Source organism: Sinohyriopsis cumingii, chromosome 8, assembly GCF_028554795.1.
Source record: "Sinohyriopsis cumingii isolate HCF-2022 chromosome 8, ASM2855479v2, whole genome shotgun sequence".
NCBI classification, from domain to species: Eukaryota; Metazoa; Mollusca; class Bivalvia; order Unionida; family Unionidae; genus Sinohyriopsis; species Sinohyriopsis cumingii.
In genome coordinates, this window is record NC_142968.1 from 108,016,061 (window position 1) to 108,038,942 (window position 22,882).

Sequence of the window (22,882 nt, forward strand, 5' to 3'; positions counted from 1 at the left end):
CACTTTCTTCAGCATAAATAATAGATGGAAAGTTCCTGTTTAGTCAAAAAATGCATTCCACTGTCCTCATGAATTTTGATGGCCATAGACACCAGCATGTTGTTTTGTATTGTGTCCCAAACTTTTGTCCATGATTGTAGATTGTACTTTAAGATAATCATAATTTGTAGACAAGCTTTCAAGTTTAGAATGTTCCAGAAGCAAACTTACTTATAATTTGATGGAATTTTCCATCTGAACTAATATCTAAGTCAAGTGGGGATGTATATATAAATGATCAGTCTCTGGAATCATTTGTAGTTGTGTTCAGATATAATCTGAGAGGAAATATTTATATAAATTATTGATTGAAATTACAAAGCCCTCATTTTGGACTAAAACACAACCTTGGGAGTATTAAGAACTCATTCAAAGACATTCTGGATTACATCATTGGTGCATATCAAGACATTCAGAGCCACTGGCATTCATTTGGAACATTCTATACATGTGGACTTGTAACAGGACATTTAGGATTATTTGAGATTAATTTTGAATACTTTAAATGTCTTTTGAACCTTCATTATGCATTATAGGAAATAAACTATTTGTTTATTTTACTAAACTTGTTTTTACTTCTCTCTGTTAAATAGATAAATACCTCGAATTGAAACAATGTAAATACAGTAATATAATTTTGTGTAACACCATTACTCATTTAAATGTGATCCAGCAATGTGTTCAATGGAGAAACCAGAATTGCTAACTATCAAGTCATTTGCATATATATTTAAAGATGCCAGCCAAATTTCATTTGTCTATGTAAAATGATTCTGTGTAATTGTGCTATTGCTGACTTAGATGGACAGGCAGTGACAAAACAATTTACTCAATTTTGCCATCATTGCTGGGCATAACAAGCAGATAATTTTACTTCAGAATGCTTGATTCTAATTAAATTTTGTACACCTCTCTGCTAAACCTTACCCCTGAGGCTATGTAATCGCCCCTGGCATCAATGGCAAGTGATGTGATCTTTTTATTGTGAGGTTTGAAAGCCTGAATAAGTTCCAAATCACAGTCCTGCTTCCCCTTCTTAATAACACTACTGCCCTCTGTCAGCTTGCTAACAGCAAAGACACGGACCACACCATCCTCAAACCCAACCAACAGGGTTCCACCTTTAGGATCAACCTAAAGTACATGAGAAAATTCCTTTAAAAATGTGTATCAAATTAAACAGATATCACAGTTAACAATAACACTAAATTATAACTGACAAAAATACAACTTGCACTGTTTTTTGTTATGCAAATTTAATTTTGCTTAAAAACAATATGAACAAATTTAGTTAAAATTTTTTTTAAAAAAATAAGTAATAATCACTCCCATGACCTTTTATAATCATCATTTTCAGTAGCAGCTGTTATCTCCCACCACCACCACCACTTTATCATTATTACCTCCAAAACAATCATCACCATCATAACATCTGACTAGTGCTACCACATCATCTCTGTGTTATCTCATATATTTAATTTTAGCAAATACAGAGACAGAGAGAATCAAAGGAAGGATATGAACAAATTTACATAGAATTATTTTATTATGGGTAATCCTATGGCTCCTCCATATGCTTCCCTTTTCATGGGTAAATTAAAAAAAGATTTTCTTCCAAAACAAAAAGTTTAATCCAACTGTTTGGTTCAGATTTTTAAATGACATATTTATGATCTGGAACCATTCCACTGAAGAACGGAAAAAATGTATTGATCGCATAAATCATTTTCACCTGATGATTAAGTTTACTTATACTGCATCTAGTACGCATGATTCATTTTTAGATGTAAATGTAATAAAAAATATTGATAACACTATCTCTACAAATACTCATATCAAGGAAACTAATATCCATCAATATGTGGAATATTCTTCATGTCATCCCATGTCATGTAAAAACAGTATACCACATAGCCAGGCCAAAAGATACCAACGCATTATTTCAGATGATTGTCAGTTACAAAATTCGTTGAATAAATTATAAACATATGTCTAAAATAGAAATTATCCTACACATATAATTGATTCTGCGCTGAACAAAGCCCGTAACCTTACTCAACATTAGGCTTTAAACACAGCAGAATGTAAAATAGAGAAAAATATAATTCCTTTCACAATACAATATAATCCTTCATTACCTAATATAGGTCACAAAATTAATAAATAGTATAGTCTCCTAAATTTATCAAATAAAACCAGCATAAAATCACTTTACAAAAATAAACCAATTCTCGCTTATAGAAGACCCAAGAATTTGAAAGATTTTCTAATTAGAACTAAACAGACAGAAAATAAAAAAAGACAATTTTAGTTATCACCAGTGTTCTCAATGTGCAAACATAAGAGAAAGTACTTCTTTCAGTAGCGCCAATACAAAAGAGGTATTTTCTCTACGTGATAACACTAACTGCATATCAACCGATGTGATTTATTTGATAAACTGTAAAAAATGAAGCAAAAAATATGTTGTAAAAACAATCAACAAGTTTCTAAGAGAATGAATAATCATCGCTTTCATATAGAAAAATAATAGAGATCCTCAGTTTTCTTCTAAAATTTCAATACACTTTAACACCAATAATCACTCTCTACTTGATTTTTCTTTCATGCAATAGCTATCGTGCATGGTGACATGAATAGACTCATAAATGAAATTTATTGGATTCATAAGTTAGATACTTTGTATCCTAATGGCCTTAATGCCAATGCACTATATATAATTGAATGATTTTTTTATTTTTTTAAATTGATATATTGTATATCCTTTATAACAATTTAATTATATGTATGACTGTTTGACTCTATTTTATTCTATTATTTTAAAGAGAGGATAGGAGATACAAGGAAACCAACCCAATACCAAATGCACATAATATACTCAATAAGTGAATTTCTAAAGACAAAAAAACTTGAAAACTAGACAAATGATGAGCAGTCTACTCACATTAATATAACCCCACTTCTTCCACATCCCACCTATACCCCATGATGAGGATGACATAAAAAAAAAAAAACTTTTGTGCAGTATGAATACAGTGATTGGTCAATCTGCATATCTTCTGATCATGATGATAACATGTATTAAGTTTTACAGCACTCCACTAAAAACAGCAAGATCACTTGCATTCTGTCACAAATACATCCAGCTTTAAGTAAAAAAGGATAACAGCTTACAAAAACCACTGGAGCAAAAAGATTAGTCAATATGTGCATCTTTAGATTATCACCATAATATATACCATTTTCACAATGATTATTGAAAGAAAATGCAAAACAAGTTGCACTCACAAGATTCTGTGTTAGCTACAGGTAATGATTACAATAACATGTACCAAGTTTCACTGAGAGCCATCAAGAGCCTGGGGAATTCACAATATTAAGTCTTATGCAACTTAAGTACAAAAGAGAAATAACTCCAACAAGCATGTCATGTTCACTGTGATTTGTTGACATGTGCATCTTCATATGATGACAATAACACAAACCAAGTTTCATTGAGATCCATCAGAAACTGAAGGAATGGTTACATTGCAAAATTCTGTTATACAATGCATTCATCTGCAAGACAAAGAGGACAGAAGAACAGTAATCTGTTGATATGCACATCTTCAAATGGTGACAATAGATGGCATAAATGTAACTTGGCAATCTACTGAAAACCATGAGACTAGTTGTGTTCACAAGATTCTATCATACACTGTATCAGAATCCAACTCAAAGTGGGCAATAAGTGATCTGTAGTTACTAACATCTTTAGATGATAATTAAAACACTTCTCAAGTTTCATAGTGATCCACCAAAATCTGGAATCTAGAGTTGTTCACGGAATTATGTCATATACTGCATTCAGTTGAAAGTTAAAAAAGGCAATAAAATTCTTATAAATACTGCAGGAACAGAATGAGCTATCAGTATGCATATTTACAGGTGATGACAGATGTACAAGACTTACCAAAGTTCATGACAATCCATCAAACACTGCGTTTGGACTAGTTATGTAAATGAGATTGTGTCAGATAGGGCATTAAACTACAACACAAAAGAGCAGTAACTCTAACAAAAATTGCAGCAGTAGAATAATTTGTCAATACACACATTTTACAATCAGGACCATAATATTTACCCTTTCACTGCAATCTATCAAACACTGGGGGACTAATTCAGCCCACAAAATTGTGTCATACACTGCATTAAACTACAACAAAATGGGAAATAGCTCAAACAAAAACTGAAGGTGAAAAGTGATTTGTCAATGTAATTCATCTTCAAATCAAGAATATAATATTTACCAAATTTCAATGTAATCCATCAAAAGTGGCAGAAATAGTTGCAGAAACAAGACTGGTAACTGACAGAATGATTGATGGACATACACAACCAAAATGACTTGATGGTTGAACTGCAACATTTGTCTTGGCTTAGTCCTCCACTCACAAAATGACTATTTTGCATGCATGATACAAGACAATCATGATGTTCATATCATGTATTTACACCAATATGTCTATTCTGGATGGAAGGTATCCTTGAAAACAAAAGGGATGAATCCATTTGTCATAATCCCAGGATGTGTAAACTTTGTTAAATGAAACCAACTATTTAAAAATCTGATAAATACATCTTAACATTTACCACATTGGGACTTAAATCAGTACTTTGTAACACAAGGAAATCAATAAAATGGAATTTTATTATAAGGGTACAGTACCAGTGCATTCCAGTGAAAGGTCAAACTGCTATCTCAATCAGATTTACACCTACATGGATCACATGTTAATACATGTGCATTATTTGTATAAATACAATACAGAGTTAAAAGATTTTAATGGCCACACTCAAACTCAGATCAAGCTAAAATGCATGTCCTCTGATTGGCTAATCTAAAATCAATGACCAATCAAACATCAGAAATTTACAAATGTTTACAAATCATGGGTCTTCATGATACTTATCAACACCTACCACTGGTGGTGCCCAAAGAAGGGATGTGCCCCCTGAAGGATATCTGACCTCACACAGCTGTTTCTTTTGCAGACAATCAAACACACGCACAGTGTCTGAAATAAAAAAAATAGTTAATCAGCAGCACTGTCCAGCTTCGTGATGGATCAACAATACTACCTTAATAGGTAATTTTCCAATCAAAATGCACTGTATTTTAAAAAGAAGAATACAACCAATAGGACATTAACATTATTATAATGATTATGATATGATATGCATGGCAACTTTTAATTAAAATTACTTCAATGGTTCATAAGTTATACACCAGACAAGGTACATATAATTACATTTCCCTTACAATAACATCCACAATGAGGCAGGGGTCATTGCTATGGTGTCAAACATACTATTTAGTCATTATATGTATTTGGACAAGGTTTCATTAAAACATATTCAGTGGCTCCCTTGCCATGACTTTTGAGTTTGAGGCAAGGAATATGGCTGTGGAACATGACACACCATCTAGCTGTGATATATTTTTTGGCAACATTTCATGAAAACTTCTCACTCTGCTACAAAGTTATAGGCTGGACAGAAAGACAATGACATAAGTCTGATCAGTATATAAAAAGCGGCCTGAGTAACTAATAGAGGTAACATCAGATATACTTCTGAATACAACTGACCTCATGATTTTTGTCTTCACTAAAATAAAAATTTTGTAGAATCTATTTCTTTAATTTGCATCAATGTAAGGCGATTGTGCACATTTATTCAATCAGTTCAGGATTTGAGTAATGTGACTGAACGTCTGAAAACTACTTCTAGAATATTACAAAAGAATTATTTCAAAACAAAATTAATCAGAAATTACTACAAAAAGAACCAATGCTCACTCAATCGAAAGCATGTCAAATCTGATTTGGAAATTTCAGTGATACACAATGAGAGAAAATACCATTTTGAGGTCTACATGTTTTAACTGCATAATAAAGTGCTTTGCATTCAAAATTGTCTCAAGCAGACAAATGGCACATACTGTGGAAGTGGTCTACTACTCTCATAGAAAACTGCTGGCTTTGGACCACTGGTCAGTGACAATTTCAGATAATATTAAAAAAATGATCATTGTACATTTTAGAAATATATACAAAGAACAAACAACAGTCAACTTACGATCAGCACCAGTTGTAGCCACCAGGTCAGTGAAAGGTGAAGCTTCACATGCAGCAATTGAACCAGCATGGTATGTAAAAAGCTTTTTGGGGGCACTTGAAGTGTGGGAAAATGATAGATCCAATCTCCAAATTCCTCCACTGCCATCCTGCAAAAATGTAGACGAAAAGATGGACTTTTATGAAGTCATCAACATATAATTTCACAACACATTTGATATCCTTAAACTGCTTAAATGAATCTGTTTATAAGATCCCAATAAAAGTCATAAGGTGGCAGGGTACAGTTTCGTAAACTGGCCCCTGGCAAATCTCTTAACTTAAGGCTATGGTGCGACTTTTTCAGCTATTATTGTTTACTATTTATAGATATGGATATATTTGTAAACTAGGTGTTTCAGGCTTGTGTTGTTCTTGAAAATGATGTCAGGCATGTACACCTTCCATAGTTGCTCTGCAGTATGTTGATAGTGAAATACCAATAGTCGGCTAGGAAGAAGATCTAGCCTCCCATAGCAGTAGACATGTGGGTTCAAGGCAAGTAGAATATCTCAAAAACAGTTTGGATGACAACTATTCTGAATTGCATCAAGCTATTTAGTAGACAATGTTTTTCAAAATTTGATCTAGGGAAAGGGCTTGCATTTGCACTGTGAGCACCACATGCTGTCAAAAATGGCCTCTGGATGTGAAAAATGCATGTATAAAATTGGGGTTGGGGTGCATAAACTTCTTCTGCTATGAATTGCCATTGACTTCTCTGGTCAAGTGGATAATATTCTTATGCTTTGTTTTAATATAGGTATCTAAAAATATGGACCTTTTTCACCTCACTTGTGTATTTGATTTTTTATGATTTTGTTTACACTAGGTCACTGATTGCGGCATTAAATTTGCACATAAAAACTGGCCCCTGCCCCCTAAAGCAAATGAGTTCCAGATGAATTATCCAATGGTTTTATTCCATAAACAGAAAGTAAATTCTGAATGATAAACTTATAAAATAATCTTACAATGGTTGGGTCATCTTATGAAATTAAAGAAATTCATATAATTTTAACATATTGCTTGCCATTGGTTTATGTATAACACAAATTAACTCGTTCATAAATTTCACTTAGATGGCCACTTATGCAAGATTCCCTATTTAAAACACTGCACCCTAATTAACTCCATTCCTTAACAGAATGAAACTACATCACCAATATATAAAACACAAAACACATAAGAAAAATACAAGTACAATTCATCCTATAACCAATTACTCTGATATTCCTAGGAAACAATACTTGCTGGTAAAGTTCTTACCGAGGTGTCAGGATTGATTCCATGGATATCATGCTTAAAGTCAGGCATAAGCAGCAATGGTCAAACAAAAAGTCCTGACAAAATGGACAGACTGATAGGCAGCAGTTTGCACCTAAACCACTACACTAATAAAAGGTTATCAAGCACAGGAAATTCAATATAGTTTTGACAGCAAAACTTTAGTTCTTTTAATAATAAATATTTGTAAGATGATGGTTTTAAAATAAATTCTGATAATTTACACAAAGCACTCTTGACAGCTCAGCTATTGGCAAACTGGGATTGTAGAGAAACTGGAGAAAATCCTTCAAGAGAATGTGCCAGAACCTAGGATTGAACTTGTGACCATAGTCAGGTGTTGTTAAGTCTATTACTACTCATATTCACTAGCCATGGTTCCAATATGATAACCCTATCTACACCTTGGCATATAAGCAGATATTTCTGTGCTTCAGGTCTTTGAATTTCATTCAATGCAGCGGGAAGCCACCGCATCCAATCAAAATTAAGTTGTTCAAATTTGAACAATGTTCTTACATGATCAGGAAAAGGGGAGCACATAACTTAAATGGACTCATAAACAAGCAATCTTCCACTGCTGGTCCGTGTTTGTACAAATACCTTTCACTCAAATACACCTATAACCGAAGATGATTACTTACTACTGTGCTTTAGAAGCTTCTAATAATGGTACTTACCTGCGCATACCAAATTGTAGGTTCATTTTCTGCATCAACTGACTTGACAATTCCTTGCAGCGTGACATCCTGGCCAACTTTCATCTCATTCATTGGCTCCATTTCAAACATGCCTGTCTCATCTACAGTGTCTGCTGTATCAATGCTCTCAAAGTCCCATACCTTCAAGCGAATGAAGACATGCATATGAAGATAAATTCAAACTAGAAATTTTATATAATATTCTCAGAACTTTCTTATTCATCAAATAGAAAATAATTTTACCGTTACAAGTTTCACAGTACTGTAACAAATGCAACATACTAATAACTTGTTCTGACGTGACAATTTTGGATTTTTTCTTTAATTTACATCTAGACTCCAACTCTTTTCATAAAATTCAGGCAAGGATCAATTAAGCTGCTTTGTCAATGTACATTTTTTAGCACTATACTACCTGACTTCTCTTTATAAGCAATTAAACTGGCTTCCTAATGCTAATCTATTTGTATCCATCAATCTATCTTTCTAAACATTATTCTACCTTAATTCTCATTAAAGCAAATAAACTAGCCTTCTAATGCTCACCCTAATGTATCTATAAACCAACATTTCTTAGCACTATACTGCCCTCGTTCTCTTTGGGCAATTAAAACAGCCTTCAATGCTCGCCTTAATGTATCCATCAATCTACATTTTTTAACACCATACTACCTTAGCTCTCTTTAAAGCAATTAAACTGGACTTTTATATTCACCATAATGTATCCATCAATCAACATTTCTTAGCACCATATTATCTTAATTCTCTTTAAAGCAATTAAACTGGTCTTTTATATCCACCCTAATCTATCCATCAATCAACATTTCTTGGCACTATACTACCTAATTTTCTTAAAAGCAATTACACTGGCCTTTTCTATTCAAACTAAGGTATCCATCAATCAACATTTCTAGCACTCTACTACCTTAATTCTCTTAAAAGCAATTAAAATGACCTCTTCTATTCACTGTAATGTATCCATCAATCAACATTTCTTACCACTATACAACCTTAATTCTACTTTAAAGTAACTCAACTGGCCAATTGCCTTATAACGCTCACCCTAATGTATCCATCAATCCCTACTGTCATGAGTTCTCCTTCATCCAGAAGGATCTGCATAATGGCTCCAGTGTGGCATGACTTTTTATTTTTTCTCTGAATTTCCACCTTGATCAGTCCACCCTCCCAAAGTAGCATGTTCCCCCACTCTGTCCCTGACAACACCTTTCCATCAGGAAGCTCTACATAACCTTCAATATCTGAAATCTCTGTGCGGCCAAATTTACCCAACTGACCCTGTAGCTTCAAACCAGTGAAGGTGTCAGCCATCTTCCAAAATCTGGAAATAAATAAAACAAAATAAGATTTTTTTCTTTCAATACGTTTATATTTATACTAATCCTTTATATATTAAGAAATACAAAAAAATGCAGCTTTGTAGCATGAAAGCTGATGAGATCTTAAACCAGATCTATTATATATAAAAAGGTTCCTCCATAATATTTACATATACAGACATGTGTATCTAGTATTTTAGGTTATGACTTATTCCTCAGCATCCATGAAGAAGATTATGCAGTTGTTATTGTAGCAGACAAAAAATTAGTTCACAATACTAATTATTCACAAACTGACCTGATGTGTCCTGTTCCCGATGTTGTGAGCTGTCCCTCCAGTTCAGTTGAAAATGAGACACGAAAAACATCCTGAGAAAAGGCTTTGGACCGCAGCACTGTCTTTTCTTCCTGCCAATCCCACAAAGTCAGCATATAATCCGGGTCCCCTCCCTGTGATGCCAGCAGCTTTCCATCTGGGCTGAAAAGAAAATATGATCGCATTGGGACTTAAAAAGGAAAAATATACCCATTCCTTTAATTCTCAATTGAAAAAGTAGGAAGAACCAATTTAGTTTTCAGTCCACATGTGTCTCCATCTGAATCAATTTAGTTTTGCATAAAATCTGTGTATTTTTTTCCCAGGTTTTAATAGGGTTTAATTGAAAAGTAAACATAACTGTTTAGTAATGGAAGGATATAATAAACTTCATTTTCTTTTTTACATATACAATATTAAATATCAACTTAAAGTTTGTAAACAATAAGTGCCTGACAAAGCAAATAATTTCTGAAACTAATTGGATTTAAATAGCATTATATGGAATTGTTTATAATATTAAATATTATAATCAAATAATAAACCAAGTACATTTGCAAACATCCTTTTCATTGTGTCATATTCACACAGATGAACATTTGAAAGGAATTAGGAAATGTTCCTTCTATCTCCAACATGGCATACCTGTTTCACTGTCATCTGTACTATATATCATTCATATTAAAATCACCATATGTTTAAGTCAAGAAGTTAGTGCCACAAAATAAAATCCTTTATGCATGATTTACCTGAAGTCCACATATGAGTAAGATCTCTGTGTCCCTCCCCTCAAGATACGATACAGCTTGAGAGATGGCCACTCAAATACATTGATATTAGGTCCCTCCCCCTTCTCGGCCACTGCAAAAAACTTTCTCTCTGGATGAACCTGGATTAAAGCAATACATGTTATTACATAATACCTGCCAGAGATGTTATTTCATTTAATGATTTAACATAATGAAATTTGAAATAATTTATGATACAGCACCGTTATGATGTCACTAACTTGAACAAAAGACATGATATCATTACATTTTTTGTAGCATCATGCAGCTAAAATGGCATTTTCACTATTCTGAAACAAGTCAAATTTCAAAATTGTACACTAAATGATGCAAACCATTAAACCTCAAATTTCATGTCAGTCAATTTGAGGTTTACTGGTTTATAAACTTTACATTCACCTCAAGAAAGACCCTTAACCACATAATATTGTATTGTACAAGATTATTAATAGTTGGTTGATTGATTTGATTTAAACAGCACTTTCAAAACATTACAGGCTGCTATACCATGAAGCCTTTAAGTTAAGTCAGGACTTAAGACATCTGATTGGTAAATTTATTAAAAGATTTTAATTTCAGCCAATTTGACTGCTGGATATCATTCTTATGTTCAAGTTGAGTCAAATTTCATTGACTGAAAATTAAATCAGGCTTAAATTGACTGATCAAATACCTGAAGTCCAGACTTAACTTGAAGACTTATGTCCGTGAAATTGGGGTCGGTCAGATTTGATTCTTCATTCATCAATTTGTAAACTACTGTAGCTCAGCTGGTTAAGCATCATACTCATAATACAAGGGTTGCAGGTTTGATGCCCACCCAAGTCAGACAGGCCAGCTAAATCTTCGATTCCTCAGGAGAGACAATTATTCCCATTTACTTGCCATGATAAAATGCTGTTAAAGACCAGACAAAAATAACATTTATTTGTATAAAAAGAGATGAGAACAGACATTTCCAGATAAACAAGACATGTTCTCCAAACATGGTAAGACGGTAAATTTCAAGGTCAGCAAACATCAGTCCAAGTCTTCTTCATGTGAAGTTCTGCACCAAACATGGTATAATATAAACCTGATTTATCCTTCCAAAGTCACTGAGCAGAAATGAAACTAATAACATACAGAACTGAAGGAAGTATGGAACAGCGGATACTAGCAATACTATTCACCCCACCCCCAACAATACTTCATTCTGTTATAAATGGAGATTTAGCTGAACTAAGTTTCCCAAAGGTTCTGATACTTTCTTTTCTTTCAAAGATGTAATCATGGATAAAGAACCTTAATTTAATGAAAGAAGTTGCCCTAATAATACAATAAAACCAAGAACACAATTTTAAATGAAAAAAAACAAAATTAAATTGTTTCTCATGAGACTGAGACAAGTTCTGTGACTGGAATTCAACATTCAGCTTATGTACAAGATGTATGCTAATGTATATACATAGATCCAACTGCAAACAATATAGACCCTAATATGTTGTTACATTATGTACTGGCAGATCAGGGTCTATGCTGTTTGCCTTGGATTCAGAAAATGAATGAAGTGCCTAATCTACCAAATCATTATCTGATGGAAGATTTTGGTCTATATTGTTCAGCTCAGAGGTATAATAAGCAGCAAACTCAATATCTGATGTCAGATTTAGGTCTATGCCATTAGCAGCTGAGTGTGTGTTACATTTGAGTAAATATGGTACTTTAATCAAGATGCTACAGTATTCCCTCTTTATAACACTGTTCATGAAAGTCATAAAAGTGATACATGTTATAAGTGAGGAAGCCATATAATGAGGGATGTTCCAAAAAGTATGAATGTAGCTGGGCTTTATGGCAACTCTGTAAAAAAGGGACTGTATGGTGCCAACTAAAGGTAAACTTTGATAAATGTGAAAATGAATTGCAGAAAATTATTGGGAAATAAACCCTTCCAAATAAATGTAAGCAGTTTTAAGTACACCAAGATAAAATATAAAAAGTAAAGATTTTAATATTCTGTAAAATGTATATCAAATAACTGAAAATGGATAACGTGTAAAATTGTTAAAGAGTGCGATAAATTTGTAGCATAAACTACATTCCCTTAAAAATTCCAAAATTTTCTCAGGAAAGACTTCAAAGCAAAACGTTTTTCAAAAACAGATTTTGTTGAATGTTGGTTTACTTGCAAAGATTTTCATTCCTTATTTTCTGTTTATATCTACATTCAAACATGAATTTTTGTGTAGACTTCACTTGGCAAGCCTACAGCCTAGTTTGGAAGGAGCTGCTGTAACCAATTATTGATCGCCTCTTAAATTCAGTTTAAAATCAACACTAATCAATGCTTGACTTATACATCATTTTCAAACACAATTGTTAAAATTCCTACTTAAAAAAAGTTTATTATTATATTTAATAATACTTTTTTCTTAAAACTGTGAACCATTTGTAATAGAAGTTTTCTTCTTAAAAAATGTGTACCATTTGTCATACGGTTTTACAGGTATAAATCATGTATCATTCCTTGCATATCTAACCTAGAAGATCCTGTGACACATGGCAACATGCCATGTAAGTTCAGTCACTGACAGTTTCCATGATTCAAGTAGAAATCTAATTATAAAAAAGTTTCTGCTTAAAGTCTAAAATTTTGGTACAGTGTATTGAGTTTGTTTTTAGGCATTTTTTGATGGCACCTCATTGACTGCATGAATATACACCATTGGGTCTACAGCTGACACATTTTAATATCTATACAATTGGGTCTACAGCTGACACATTTTAATATCTATACAATTGGGTCTACAGCTGACACATTTTAATATCTATACAATTGGGTCTACAGCTGACACATTTTAATATCTATACAATTGGGTCTACAGCTGACACATTTTAATATCTATACAACTGGGTCTACAGCTGACACATTTTAATATCTATACAATTGGGTCTACAGCTGACACATTTTAATATATATACAATTATCCTGCTGTAGAGGAAGACTATAGGAAAGGAAGGAAAGATAGAAAGAGGTGAAGAAGAAAAATGAAATAGGCCTAAATATGGACATACAGGTTTGAGTATTACATATAAGGGCAGATATATTTCATAAATGGGGAAAATAGTAGTTCCAAAAGTAATATTGCCACTGTGGCAATAGAAGTGGTACTGCTATTCTGGCAATATCAGTTTTCTACCACTGATATACTGTGGCATCATTTATTTTCATTGGGCTCAATTTTCGTAATTTTAATTTTAAAAAAGGCATTTTCATGGGTACTTAAATTTGTGGTTTTTCCTGTAAAAGCTTGCATAGGTATTTAATTTCATGGTTTAACCTCTAAAAATATCCAAAAATAAAGAATACAAAAAAATAAAACCATGCCAATGCAAATGACAGTCACTTTAATGTTTAAAGCAATACTGCCACCTGTATGAGTACAAATCAAAGACCTGGCAAGTTCAATACTTACACTGTGTTTTTGACCAAATGAATAACATCAGTCGAAGCCAACGCAGCCAACAACACTAAAACAATACTTCCATCTCTATGAGCACAAATAAAACACATGTCAAGATTAATCACTTTCGCCATGTTTTCGTTTGAGTGCTCAACATCAAAGGAAGCCAATACAGCCAATTACACTAGGCCAATCAGTTATTAACGAAGAATTAAAGTAACACTTCCATGAGTGGTATGCTAAACAGGTCATGGAAGCCATTAAGGAAAAAGATGTTACTGGTGAAGATCAGTGCACAGTATTAATAAACCTTGCAACCTCATTAATCAAGCCAATTCACGCTGAATGGATAATTGCAGCTCACGCGACAATGAGTGAAAGACCTAATTATCAATGGTTTTGAGAAAGCTGGACTTGTTTAATTCAGCGATTTGGGGATTATTTACCTGAGAAGCATTTGTGATTACCATGAGACTTGATTGACGCAATGTTATAGTGGCTTTGTCCAAAAATCTGTTAAGTGTTAGCTTTAATACTCTGCTGTAATTAGTGTATATACATAGTGTTTCATTATTAATAATTTTTCAAGAAATAGTTATAGTATTTTACAGGATTGTTGTTCTTTTGGATGTACTCAAATGAAGGATCGATTTGAAAAAGTATTAAATTTAATTTTCATATACTGTTATTTTGTATTATTTTTTCTTTCATTTTCAGTATTACTACTGTTTGAATACTTTATGCTTTTTCTCTATTTTCTCTCTATATTTACTTACCTCACATATCGATTTAAGGCAGTGAGTGTAAATTTACAACTATCGGATACCTTATCGAACGTGTGCATTGAAACAAAATATAAAATGATTTATAATTCTGGTTTCAAAAGGTTAAAATAAAAAAAATAATAAAAAACATGTAAAAGCTAACATTTGATTACCAGATTACAGTATTGACCTTGATTTATCAAATACTACCAGCTATGTTAATCTCTAGGAATGAAACACTGTAAGAAAACGGGAGGTCATCATCCTATGTGGCTCATTTTTCATTGGGGGTTTAAATTTGTGGTTCTAGGCCACAACGAAAACCATGAAAATTGGTCCCCCACGAAAATTGATGATATTACAGTATTTCAGTATGTGACCATGAAATATATTATAAAATGGGATCCAAAAGATATCTGCTTTATATACAGATTATAAAAAAATGGGAGCATCAGAGTTGCACAGATAAAAGAGTAAAACTTCAGATGAAATTTAGTTCATTTAAAAATTGCCAGACAGGGTCTACACTTTCAGGAAGTACAAATATATTAAAACTAAAGTACTTAAGTGCAAAGAAAAAATTCCACATATTCAGCAAATTCCACATATTTGTGCAATACAATTTTCAACATTTTTACATTACCAACATATAATGTTAATGCTATTGTTGTACATCAAAAACAGTTTAAGTATTGTATTGCTCAATTACCAGAACTTGGATGCTGATGAACATTTTCATACATACAGTGAAACCTGTTTGGCCTGGTGTTTCCTAACCATACAATGGTTTCTGCCTGCCTTATGTGGTCACTGGTGTGTATCTACAGTGACTGCTCAGTCTATACAAACTTTAGACACAGGACTCTCATGTGAATCGATGTGCAAACATTTTTTATCTTGCTTGTAACTTAAAGGTGTCAAAATGTCAAATTTGAGTGTGAGGCAGTTTTTATCCTTACAGAAGGGAATCAAAGCAATTCATTTGCTGGTTAGACGGAAAAGTAGTCATGTTACTGCAGAAGAAATGTGAGTTACCTTTCCTGCCAGTGTAACAGGTATAGTTTGATATCACCATTTACATACCTGTGAATTAAAGCTATGTCAGAAGAAACTAGTACTAATATTAGTACTCCATCTCCTACCTCAACCACAACAAATCAAGTTGAGGCTACAACATCATAGCTAAGAAGAAACATGTTCATCTTTCAGGAGATATGAGTTACATCCCTTTTCAATAGTATCAGGGGTCATTTAATATTTGAATCTTGTCTGTAAAGGCAGGCAAATTTTTTATATATGGATTACAAAGAGTAGCCATATCAGCTCCTTTTGATCTTGGCAAGGTAAGCAACTGACTATTCCTGATATTCTTTATAAAGCATGAACAAAGATCAGTGATTATTTTAAGTCAATGATGATTTAATTTACGGGATGGATTACAGTGAGCGGGATACAGTAATCTAGTATGGAATATAAATTTGGACAACACATTCATATATTTTATGATTTCACTGTATCAGTGTTGGAAAGCAACAACTTCCATTGAAAAGCAGCTGGAAACATTCCAAACCATGTGTCTCCACCGAATCAGAAGAATTCTCTAGCTAAACACTGTCTCAAATGAAGAATTTCAAAGAACAGATGGGGTGGAAAGGACCAAATCAAAGATGATATCAAGATAATAAAGATGTAGCACTTTGATGGACCACACAATGAAAGAGAAAAATAGGCAATCCAAAGGTAACATGGTGACAGACATCAGAGAAAAGCCTGACATGGGAAACAGCACCAAGAGCAGCAGCTGACCAGCAGTAATGGTGCTCCCTTAATACTGCCTAAGAATCATCTAGCATGGAGAGACTTGAATGAACCAAATGAACACAAAACAATCTTGATAACATAATAATAATAATAATCACAATAACAGTAGCAACAATAATGATATTCAGTGTACCTTAAAAGTTTACAGAGGTCACCTGTGAACAATGATCAGTTTTGCCTTTTCCCATGGGTGTCCTTTACTAACAGGTTTGATAATAAATATAGTGTAAATATCAATAGTTTCTTCAAAAATAACTTTTAATATTAGCTTACTGCCAAAGCTCCTATACCCCCTCCACTGGTGCTACGGATATATCGCTGTTCACGTGTCTGCATGTCGAGGAGCTGCACCATATTACCTGCTATGAACATTAAAGTCTTCTCATCAAGAAGATGTAGATTGGCCCGCTTTGTGCAGTCGTAACCATAGGAATGTCTTTACTGGGTTAAGGATATGTATTTCACACAATGTAGAATAAATGCAACCAGATTCTTATAACATGTACACGAAAATGTATTGAAAAGAAAAATCTACCAGATATATGTATAGTAGGTATAATATGTATGGTAAGTATAATATGTATAGTAAGTATAATATGTATAGTATAATATGTATAGTAAGTATAATATGTATAGTAAGTATAATATGTATAGTATAATATGTATAGTAAGTATAATATGTATAGTACAATATGTATAGTAAGTATAATATGTATAGTATAATATGTATAGTAAGTATAATATGTATAGTATAATATGTATAGTAAGTATAATATGTATAGTATAATATGTATAGTAAGTATAATATGTATAGTATAATATGTATAGTAAGTATAATATGTATAGTATAATATGTATAGTAAGTATAATATGTATAGTATAATATGTATAGTAAGTATAATATGTATAGTATAATATGTATAGTAAGTATAATATGTATAGTAAGTATAATATGTATAGTATAATATGTATAGTAAGTATAATATGTATAGTATAATATGTATAGTAAGTATAATATGTATAGTATAATATGTATAGTAAGTATAATATGTATAGTATAATATGTATAGTAAGTATAATATGTATAGTATAATATGTATAGTAAGTATAATATGTACAGTAACTATGCAACTGCTTAATTAAAGAAGGAAGATATGATTACCAAACTGCATCAGTAAGGATATTACAGAGGTTTTCCAAGTTTATTACCAATGATAGTCATTCTGTATCACATAACAATTACCTTCACTAGCATCATAACATCACATCATAACAATAATTTGCCACACTGTGTCGTAATACTTTTCAAGGCCACATATCAGTGTCATAGAGTAGGAATGATCCTTTACATTATGTAAGAGATAAACAGAATCATTAACTCACATTCTTCTGACATGAAACTGAAACTCAATGAATATACACCACACTTCATGCAAGCATTTCATGGCACATAATATTTATTCAACTTGTTTCATAAATGTCATATAAAATGATTCTTGTGTAATACCCTCCTTTGCGTTAATTATTTCACTGCAATATACTGCCTGTATTGTCTATATTCTCCATTTATTATTTCTTAAGTGTAAAAAAACATTACAGCAGAAAGTACAACTTCTGAATATTCTTAAAACAAAAATACAAAAACTATTTGTATTAGTGCTGGGAAAAAGCTCTTGTGGTTTATTCCAATCATTTACAGCAACACTTTAAAGGATACTCTAATACTAGAAGGTCCTCAGGTAATCCTGACCCTGTTGTGATCAAAGGACGTGATACACAGTCTTCAAAATTATAGTAAAAATCTGTCGGAATTTTCTTCTCTTCCTCGGGGGTCTCCTTAATTTTTCTCTCTGTTAAAAATGCATCAGAAACACTTTTACAGCCATAAAACACTCCAGAAAATATACGGATACATCACTGCTAATAGCTGTTATTTAATGGTCCATCAAGTCCCCAAAACTTTTCCATTGTACAGTACTCTAAAAGGTAAAATTATGGTAATGTGTGCTCTACACATGGTATAGTTATGTAATTATTTTCCCACCTTTTTTAATGCATAATGTGTGTTTGGATTTTTTTTATATCAGCTGTACTCAGATATTACAACTATACCTGTGGATCAAGCACTTCTTCATTTTAATAAAATTTATATCTCATAAATTATTTGTTTTCAATTTAGTTTTATGACTGATCAAGGAAGAATAAATATCATTCATATTTTGGCAAGTTCAGATATTTGTCAGTGCATGAGAAAGAATGAACCTTGTGTTCAAATACTGTGCTAAAGAAAATGTTTGATTTTTGGAAATCATGTACGAATACAACATAATAATGCCTGTAGGACATGCCACTGATAAACAACCATCAATCTATGTGCATGATGACAATTTACATGAATTTTGACTTCCTAATATGAAAGAAAGCTTATCTATACACCAATAAGCTGATAAAAATCAATATTACACTCTGATATGATAACCAATAATAAACCACATCAGTTCAATAAGAATTTAGATTTCCAACAAATGCTCAACTTGTGATATAAAAAAATGTTCAATAAATAAAATAAATCAATAAAAAAAACAGTTTTTCTCTATTTGAACTAATCAATTAAACACTATAGAAAGTAAACAAAATCACCTATGAAGAGGTACCTGTCTTTGTCTCAGTTTCTGCACAAAGTTTCACATCTGTCTGCACAATTAATAGTACTTCTTGTGTGCTCCCATTTCCTTCATAAATGGGATATTTCTGTGTAATATGGTTAACGTTATGTAAAAACAACAACCATTTACAGATAAACATGAGCTACAAATACCCAACCCTAACGTACACTGACAATTTTTATAAATGTTGTATTTCTGATTTTGCTGCAATAATTCCCATATGCATAATATAATAAAATACATTTGTGTATCTTCATTTAATATGTTGTTCAAATAAATGGGTCTCGTGTGCAAAATTAGTGCCTTCCCCATCTACAAATTCCATTTCCATAAAGTATACAAATCATATGAACATGTGCTCCATACTGTGTCACATAAATTCTTTGGCTCACATCATAAAAATGCTGCCAAGCGTTATAGTGACATGGATCAACATTTTGTAATACAATGCTATGATACTTTTGTAATTTTCATTTAAGCAGCATTCCAATAATCAATAACTTGGAATATGTGGCAGCCACATGCAAAGTCCTTAAAAAATGATGCATAGCACTGTATAACTATTGATCAATCGAACGTATCAGCTAATTCCAATAACCTCTTTTAAAAATTTGGTCAGTATAAGTCTACAATATATTCTTTTTCTTTCTCTCAACCCTATCTAATATGAAAATAGTTCATATTTCTTCTTGATTTTCTGTCAAAACATTATCACACAGAGATTTATCAACATATTATTGTACCCAGTCTGCATAAGGAGATTCAATGATGTGTACAGCATTTCTCCCATGATATCTGAGTAGACCAGTCTAATAAAATTTCCAAAGAGTGGGTGTGGGCTTATTATCAAACACATATATCTTAAGCAAAACCACACCTGCTAAAAGTTATTCAAAGTGATATATGTTTATCATTAGATGAACATGTTAATATAAGCTACAGTGCTGGTATCTAAATACATAGTAACCAAATAGAACCAAAACCCAAGCTAATGTAGCCATTTACTTTATAATCATGTTAAACACCAAAAAGCATCCACTCATTAGAACAGATCAAAGGCAATCAATTGTAATAATTTAATCCTTAATGTGACTTTAATAACTTTCCATCATACTTCTGAAACTGTTTGTCAGTTCAGAAATAATCAAATTATTTACTTGTTTTCAAATTGTAAAGCAGAAATATTTGTAAATGCAAAGAATGTGTAATTGGCTGATTTTGAAATAGAAAATTAAATTCTGGCCATCAAAATTGATCAAGCAAAGCTTGCAACCTCTTATTCAAATTTTCTGCTGCAGGGACAGTCTTTTTTTGTATTAATTTGACTGATGGGAAGAGAAAAAAAGAACTAGACATAATATGGGGTATTTAGGTATTTGATTCTGACATAAAAATGTTTATTTTGGTATTTATTCTGACATAATTAAGGACATTTAGGAATTTGATTTTGACGTAAGATGGGGTATTTTTGTTTTTTATTTTGACATAAGATGGGGCATTTAGGTATTTTATTTTGGCATAAGATGGGGCATTTAGGTATTTTATTTTGACACAAGATGGGGCATTTAGGTATTTCATTTTGACATAAGATGGGGCATTTAGGTATTTTATTTTGACACAAGATGGGGCATTTAGGTATTTCATTTTGACATAAGATGGGGCATTTAGGTATTTTATTCTGACATAAGATGGGGCATTTAGGTATTTTATTTTGACATAAGATGGGGCATTTAGGAATTTATTCTGAAATAAGATGGGACATTTAGGTATTTTATTCTGACATAAGATGGGGCATTTAGGTATTTTATTTTGACATAAGATGGGGCATTTAGGAATTTATTCTGACATAAGATGGGGCATTTAGGTATTTTATTTTGACATAAGATGGGGCATTTAGGAATTTATTCTGACATAAGATGGGGCATTTAGGTATTTTATTCTGACATAAGATGGGGCATTTAGGTATTTTATTTTGACATAAGATGGGGCATTTAGGTATTTTATTCTGACATAAGATGGGGCATTTAGGTATTTTATTTTGACATAAGATGGGGCATTTAGGAATTTATTCTGACATAAGATAGGACATTCAGGTATTTTATTTTGACACAAGATGGGGCATTTAGGAATTTTATTCTGACATAATATGGGGCATTTAGGTATTTTATTTTGACATAAGATGGGGCATTTAGGAATTTGATTCTGACATAAAAAGGGGTATTTGGGTCTTTTATTCTGACATAACAAGGGGCAATTAAGAATTTGAATCTGACATAAGATGGGGCATTTAGGTATTTGATTCTGAAGCATAAAATGTCTCTGTATTAGTGTTAAATTAAGTGATAAAATATATTAAATTAAAGTGAAAGTTTCTACTAAAATCTTTTCTTTTTAAAATATATTAGATTTGTAAAACCATAAACAGAACATTTCCAGACAATATGGGATATGCTAAAAGCCATTTCCAGAGAATATGGGATATGTTAAATGCCAATTTACAGACAATATGGGATGTGTTAAATGACATTTACAGACAATATGGGATATGTTAAATGCCATTTCCAGACATTATGGGATATGTTAAATGCCAGCTTTGAGCCACAATCACTTTCAGGTTACTACAGCCAGATATTATGGTAAAAGGTAATGAAAGCATTCACAGGATAACAGTCACATCTTTTTAGTTATGGGAATTTTAGACACAAATTATTCTCCAAAGAAACATTAGACAGGCAGACAAAACAGATAAAGATTTAACAAGACATAAAAGATTAATGAAGAAACATAAAAACAAACAAAACTAATTAACAAACAAACAACTGAAACCATAAAATAGTAAAAGTATATACTGTGAATTCATTTTTAATTATTAAGCTCTAATTTTCATGTAATTTGTACTTGTTAGGATTTACTAATTTAAAGACCTACTATAAAATGATTCACCTATAAAGAATCTATGACATCACATTCAAGGATATTGTGTGATTGTTTAACTGCTAGTTAAATTACTGACAAAAATGTAGTACTTTGTAAAACCTTACAATTACACTGTAAAAAACGATTTCACAGTAAACAGACAATAGCATAAACTTTCACTAAATCTTATTAACAAAAACACTATATACATACTTTTTCTTTTCTTGTGACCTTTATCTTGATCAAAAGTACAAATTCACAAAATTATATTCTTTTTAAAAAATACCTCCTAGCACATTCTGGAGTTTTTTGATAATGTTTTTTTTTTGTAATTTTCAAAATGTTATATCTTCATTTTTATTATTTTAACTGGAGTAGCAAGTTGAGCTAGAACAAATCTATAAAAAAAAAAGAAATTAAAAACTAAAAACCATAGTCCTTATGAGGTCTCATTTCAGACTTTACAAAAATATACAACTACTGTCAAAAAACAAATAGTTGAACAATATACTGAAAGAAAAATAAACTACAGTCAAATCTGTTTTAAGCAGTCACCTCTGGCATGTAAGAAAAGTGGCAATGTAAGAAAGGTGGTTGCCAAAATGAGGTTAATTTCTACAATATTATGGTACAAGGTACC

General features: G+C 32.1%; 1 protein-coding gene across 2 annotated transcripts in view; it reads right to left on the minus strand.

The window, feature by feature from the left end:
- Window positions 1-22,882, minus strand: part of LOC149794343 (cilia- and flagella-associated protein 44-like) — a 108,068-nt gene that overhangs the window by 79,186 nt on the left and 6,000 nt on the right. Inside the window, exons 4-13 of one of the 2 annotated variants that reach the window (XM_089968492.1) lie at window positions 22,456-22,479; window positions 18,378-18,510; window positions 16,934-17,096; window positions 10,591-10,730; window positions 9,824-10,003; window positions 9,248-9,527; window positions 8,165-8,326; window positions 6,160-6,307; window positions 5,002-5,096; window positions 967-1,173 (exon numbers count right to left, since the gene is read on the minus strand). In XM_089968492.1, the coding sequence (XP_089824618.1) occupies window positions 967-1,173; window positions 5,002-5,096; window positions 6,160-6,307; window positions 8,165-8,326; window positions 9,248-9,527; window positions 9,824-10,003; window positions 10,591-10,730; window positions 16,934-17,096; window positions 18,378-18,510; window positions 22,456-22,479 (1,532 nt within the window). The remainder of the gene's footprint in view (window positions 1-966; window positions 1,174-5,001; window positions 5,097-6,159; window positions 6,308-8,164; window positions 8,327-9,247; window positions 9,528-9,823; window positions 10,004-10,590; window positions 10,731-16,933; window positions 17,097-18,377; window positions 18,511-22,455; window positions 22,480-22,882) is intronic. The other variant, XM_089968493.1, reaches the window with a different exon arrangement.